The sequence below is a fragment of the Neofelis nebulosa genome, chromosome 7, assembly GCF_028018385.1.
Source record: "Neofelis nebulosa isolate mNeoNeb1 chromosome 7, mNeoNeb1.pri, whole genome shotgun sequence".
In the NCBI taxonomy this organism is placed as follows: Eukaryota; Metazoa; Chordata; class Mammalia; order Carnivora; family Felidae; genus Neofelis; species Neofelis nebulosa.
In genome coordinates, this window is record NC_080788.1 from 36,185,317 (window position 1) to 36,191,316 (window position 6,000).

The following is a 6,000-nucleotide window of genomic DNA, read 5'->3' on the forward strand; positions in this document are numbered from 1 at the left end:
AGCCTCTCTGAGCCTCAACTTCCTCGCCTATAAAGGGACTCCGGGGCCGAGGGAGGGGGGCTCCGCCTCGCAAATAAATCGCAAGTGGGAAGGCGATGGGAGCAGGAGTGCGGGGCTCCTGCCCTCGGGGTCCCCGAGCCGGCCTCCGGGGAGCCCCCTGGGGCCCCGAGGGCAGAGGAGCTGACCCTAGTCTGGCCCCTCCCCCCCCGCAGATCTTCTCCCTGGGCTACTGCCCCACCGGGGAGTGGCTGGCCGTGGGCATGGAGAGTAGCAACGTAGAGGTACTGCACCACACCAAGCCCGACAAGTACCAGCTGCACCTGCACGAGAGCTGCGTGCTCTCCCTCAAGTTCGCCTACTGCGGTGAGCCTCGGGGAGCCGGGAGCCCGGCGCAGAGGAGGGCCCCTAACGCTTATAGAAAGTCAGAGCCCTGGAGTGAGCCACGTCCTGGAATCGGACCTCCTGATCGCCACCACTGTCCCTCCCCCCGCCCCCCATCCTTATCCCGGGGATGCAGATACTGCCACAGGGTGCCAAGCTCTCATGGCGCCCGGCCAGAGCCAGTCCCTGCAGGCCTGGGCCGGAGGAACAATGCTCACAGCCTCGTGAACCTTTCCTCCAGGCGGCTGAGACCGCGGGCTGCGATGGCCGATGGCCCCGGACTGGGACATCTGCTTCCCCCGCGCCCGCCTAGCTTTGCTGCCTTGGACACCTCTCATCTTCTCTGAACCCCAGTGGGTCTTTCTCTGGGGCCCCTGCGTGGCTTTGGCATTAGCACGGGCAGGGCCCTGGCAGGGCGGCCTGCAGAGGAAGAGTGCCCGCTGACCACTGGCTTCAGCTGGGTCTCCAGACCTCAGGGCCTCGCCATTTCTGGTACTTCCTGCCGCCTTCCTGTAGTAAAAATGAGAAAGGGTCAGCCGACTACTGGCTTTAAAAAGAATCTTTTGGGGGAAGTGTGATGTCTGGAGTTAACTGCAAATCCTACCTTTGCCCATCCAGCTGCTTCCCCCGCCCGCCCTTGACCGCGGAGAAAGGTGTTCTGTGGGCGTGAGCCGGTGACGGGTCTCGCTGACCGAATGCCCCCCAGCGGCCAAGGGTCTAACCACGCACTGGTTGGCCGCTCACGCCACGTTCCCATGGCAGCCAGCCTTGTCTGGGGTGGGTCCTGCCTTCCATCCGGGGCAGCAAGCCACAAGCTGACGCCCCCTTTGCCTCCCTCCCGTAGGCAAGTGGTTCGTGAGCACTGGGAAGGACAACCTCCTCAACGCCTGGAGGACCCCGTACGGAGCCAGCATATTCCAGGTACTGCCCGCCATCCGAGCGCCCGAAATTCTGCCCAGAGTTGGGGCCCACCCACGGGGATGGGGCTGGTGGGAGGCAACGCAGGACTTGCCCCGGCCCCTTCCAGCCCCCGCCGGACGGGGGTCCAGGATGGGTTCCCCGGAGGCAAGGCCTTGGACACGCCAGCGGGACATACCCTGCAGGGCGAGGGCTTTTAGGCAGGGGTTCTCGTAGGATCTCTAGAGCCAGGGGGAGTCCCGTCATGCTCTTGGCTCTGGCCTTTGCGCTGGGCGGTCACAGGATGTGCACCAGGCAGTGGAGCAAACTGGACAGCTCTTTCCAGAGCAGCGTTAGCCGGCGTTCAGGTGACTTTGTCCTTTATGTCGACACCTCGGTGTAAGGAGAGAGGTGCGGCGGGAAGAAGGGTCTGCAAAGACACGAGCGGGGTTAGGGATTTTTCCTGGTTTCTGAAGATCTGGGTTCCAGCGCACTGCCCTCTCAATTATACACACTCTTGCCCCCACACACAGCACACACACACGCACACTTATACGTAGCACACATTTCACTCACACTTTCACACGCACAGCCTGCGCACTCTTATACACACACACACACACACACACACACAGCACACACATACAATGTGCTCCCGTGCTCCCAGCTGTCAAGCCGCCTCCAGGATCCGTGCTGGGGAAGCTCTGGTGTCCGGCATAACGTTCAGAGTCTCCCCAGTCACGCTGGACGCTTCAGGTTGGGTGTAGACCCCTCCCCAGCTCAGCAGGCTGAGGCTCTGGCCCGCCGATGCCCACACCCTGCTCAGAAGTGCTCCTTCCTGTCTGTAACCTCCGAGGAGAAGCTCACGCTCCAGCGTTCTCTTTCGAGCCATTCCACTTCGAGATCGTGCTGGACCCTGTTAATGAGCTTTTCCTGGGGGATGGCGGGGTAGGGGGAAGGGGCATCTGTCCCCGGAAGTGCCTCTCCGGGCTACGCTGGGAGGGCCCGCGGGGTGCGCCGAGGTTGGAGCTCTAGGGCCGTGGAGAGGGGGTGCTGCGCAGATAGCCCTGCGGTCGTGCTGAGTACCAAGAAAGTGAATTTCTGCCTTTTTTTCCCTCCCTCCCGCCTGTCCTTGCCTTCCTCTTCCAGTCCAAGGAATCCTCGTCTGTCTTGAGTTGTGACATTTCAGCGGATGACAAATATATTGTAACGGGCTCTGGTGACAAGAAGGCCACGGTTTATGAGGTCATCTACTAAACAAGGACTCTAACAGGGCTGTCAGACTCTGGGAGAAACGGACTCGGCGGTGACAGGGCGACCCCGCAAGGGGCCCCGAGGCTGGCGGAGGCTGGCGGCGGGCAGCCGAGCGGTTCAGGGCTGCGCTCCGGCAGGCCGAGAGGGCGCGCCCGCCACGGTCTGGACTCCTGGGCACGGGCTCCCGTGTCTCACGGACTCCGATGGATGTCCCTCCTCCTCCCCCTCCGCGACCCTGGCAGACGCTACAAGTAGATTGATTTGGAGGCTCGGGGCCCCAGCGCCCTGCCCCCCCACCCCCACCCCACCCCCGCGGACACCCTCGTGAATCTCCATCTTTCCTTTCCCTTTCTTTTGCTCGGTCCCCCTGCCCTGGGTCGGGGACACTGGAGCGGACCACGTGTTTATGCTGGGGGAGGGAGGGAATCTCCTGTTCCCGATTGTGCAGCGCACAACCTTTGTGAAAAATGTAAATAACAGACTCCTCTATCTTGGACTGGTCAGTGGGGGAGGGGGCCCCTTCCCACCGAAAACGCTAGCCGTGTACTTCGCCTGCTGTATTTGTAACCCACTCGTGGTGGTGGCTTTTTTTTTTTTTTTTTTTTTTTTAAAGGGACATCCCCATTTGGGAAGGGGAGGCCGGGAGGGGGAGCCAAACGGAGAGGGAGTGGAGGGGGTAGAGGAAGGGAACCGCAGCCGGTGACCAGACTGACCGGAAGGGCCCCCCCCCCCCCCCGCCCCCGGGCCGAGCACGCCTCCCCGTGGACTTGGGAGCTGCCCGAGGCCGGCAGGACCCACCGGCGGTGGCCGGGCCGCGCGCGCTTGGTGGCAGCCTGGGCCGACAAAGGTCTGATTCTCTGTGGCCTCCTGCGCTCGCCTCCCTCTCTCTCAGGGGTCCGACTCTTGCTCTGTCTTTCCCTCTTGCCTCGCTCTCTCTCTTTGGTGCACACTTGGTTACGGTGAGGAGAAATGGAGGTTCAAAAGGAGCCCCATCCCTGGTCCTTGATCTTCGGACACGACCTAAAAAGGACAAAAAGCGGAAAGCATATGGCAACTCAGCTCAGGGAGCTACCAGAGAAAAATAGCGACTGATGTGGGTGCTTTTTTTTTTTTTTTATTTGAATAAAAAGAATTAGAATTGATGTCCTTTATAAAACGCCTTCTCCCCCTTTTCCTGCCTCTGACCCCTTCCTCTCTCCCTAGAGGGGCAAAGTGTAATCCACCTGCAGGGTTGGGAGCCCGAAGGGATCATCTCCCCCAGCCCCACCCTGGGTAGCACAGCAGGGCTGGGGGACCAGGGCTCGGGTGGGGACCCTGATCCCGACACTGTGGCGACTTCTTGCGGTTGTAGCCTCTCTCTTTTTTGAGCCCCAACAGATGACAGGTAGCAAGTGGTCTCCTGCAGGTACCATATGTTGGTACCAGAATGTTCTGAGGTATTAGGATTTGGGTTTGTCGGTTTGTTTTGTTTTGGTTTTTTCCCTCCCTCCCTTGGTCTTTTTTTTTTTCGTCGTCGTCTTTTAAGGAAAAGGTAAAGGCCGATGTGAGCCCTGATGGTGGGCTCTCCATGGATGTAGCATATGGAAGATAATTTTGATATTGCATTTTTATGGATTATTTTATAATGTGTGATTCTGTCTGGTGAGAAGGAAGGAGGGGCTCCAGTGGAAACTTCTGGTCTTCAGTGATCTTGCTCTGGGCGAACAGCTCCCCTGACGGGGGTGGGGGGGCCCAGGGGCCTTGGAGACTGGTGAGGCCCCCCCCCCCTGTACCTTTCTGAGGGTGGGGGAGAGGCCGTCTACAGAATTTCTCTCTCTTTCTCTGGTTCATCTGCCGTCTTGTGAAGGCTCCAGCCGCAAGGGAGGGCGAGGGTAGAAAAAGCTGATTTCCTGAAGAAAAAAAAGAAAATGAAAAGTCATTGTAATGAGCTGTTTTTATATTTTTAAAAGTTGCTATTTAAAGGTTGGCTTGATTGTTGTGTTTTAATTGCCTCCTCCCCCCACCCCCTACCCACCCGTTTGTCAGTCCTCCCCAAGAAGAGCCACTGGGGGCCACTGTCCCTCCTCATGCCCTGGGTTCTGGGTGATGCCCTTTGTCCTCCCTGAACATAGGCTCGTCTCATTTTTGAGCACTTCACATGCTGTCCCCAACCCCTGAAAGTCCGATCTTGACAGTGAAGGGGCATGTGCTCCATACCTCCCGGGTCTCAGCACCAGGGAGTCGTGGATGGGAGCTGGGATTTCTTCTGCACACAGGGGCGGGACGGAGTTCCTTAGGGGAGGACTACAGATCTGTATCAAAGTCTTAGCGGTGAGTGCAAAAGTTTGGGGCAAAAAATGCAACGTGAACTTCACGTGCAAAGTTCTAGGACCATCTGGACGCTGAAAGCCTCCACCGTCCTTCTTAAGCTTCAAGTTAGATGTTACGGGCGGTGAACTTGAAGTCTGGTTCACAGAGGTGTTTGAAGGCTTTAGAGGAAGGGTTTGCAGAAGGGCCGGGGTAGGAAATGCAGGCCAGTGCCCCCAGGGAGGCGGGGCTGGGCGAGGGTGCTTCCTGGGCTCTGGGATTTCCTCCTCGAGCTGGGGACTAGCATGGTTTCCAACCTCGTACTTGGTCACAATCGTCCCATCACTGTTGTCCCAATAAATCACAACGGCCCGCTGTCACTGCACACAAAAAAAGGAAGAATAACTTAACGGTTTTTAAAAGGAGTTTACAATTAGAATACAGCACAGTCTTTATTAGCCTAGAAAGGACAGCCGGACCGCAGGCACAGAAGGGTGGGCCAGCTGGAGAAGGATGCCCTCGGGCTTCTAGAGGAGAAGCTTCCAGCAGGTAGGAAGAATGTTCATCGGAGCTGCATGGACTTTAGTAAAAGCTCACCCACCTTGTTCGTCCAGGTATGTGCATTGAAGCCAAGGGCTATTTGGCCAGAACATTCTGCGTGTGCCCCGGACCCGCCTGGGGACTGCAGGCCCCATGAGACACAGCTATGGGAGAATGCTCACCTCCCGTCTTGCCCTGGCAGAGGTGGTTACTACCGTTCCTGAAAAGGAACAAGACTGAAAGACTGCCCTACCCAGATGTCCTGGGCACAGCCTAGGATGGAGAGCCGACCAAGATTTAGTCTCAGCCACGGACGCTCACAGTTGAGGTCGGGGGACAGCACAGCCCCTCATTTGTGTGAGCCCTGCTGGCAACACATCCCTGGGCACCAGCCGCTGGTGCCTTGTTTCCTGCCTGTGGTCACCGCCGCTGTCCCTTCTACCAGCTCTCCAAGCTTTTCCCTGACGACTGTCACACTGCGTGCTGCCTCACCGGCCGCTCCCCTCTGCTTTCCACCCAGCTTGTTGGAAACCCAGCATCTCAGGCCAGCAGCAGCTGAATCTGCATTTTTTTTTATTTTTTTTATTTTTGAGAGAAAGAGACTGAGTGCGAGTGGGGGAGGGGTGCAGGGAGAGGGAGACA

General features: G+C 58.2%; 1 protein-coding gene across 8 annotated transcripts in view; it reads left to right on the top strand.

Annotated features, from left to right (window-relative positions):
- The window catches only part of TLE3 (TLE family member 3, transcriptional corepressor), a 48,962-nt gene extending 44,465 nt beyond the window's left edge, over window positions 1-4,497 (top strand). For all 8 annotated transcript variants that reach the window (XM_058737214.1, XM_058737216.1, XM_058737219.1 and 5 more), the window contains exons 18-20: window positions 213-363; window positions 1,226-1,302; window positions 2,428-4,497. In XM_058737214.1, coding sequence (XP_058593197.1) covers window positions 213-363; window positions 1,226-1,302; window positions 2,428-2,535 — 336 coding nt within the window. In that variant the 3' untranslated portion in view covers window positions 2,536-4,497. The remainder of the gene's footprint in view (window positions 1-212; window positions 364-1,225; window positions 1,303-2,427) is intronic.
- Window positions 4,498-6,000: the final 1,503 nt, after the last annotated feature.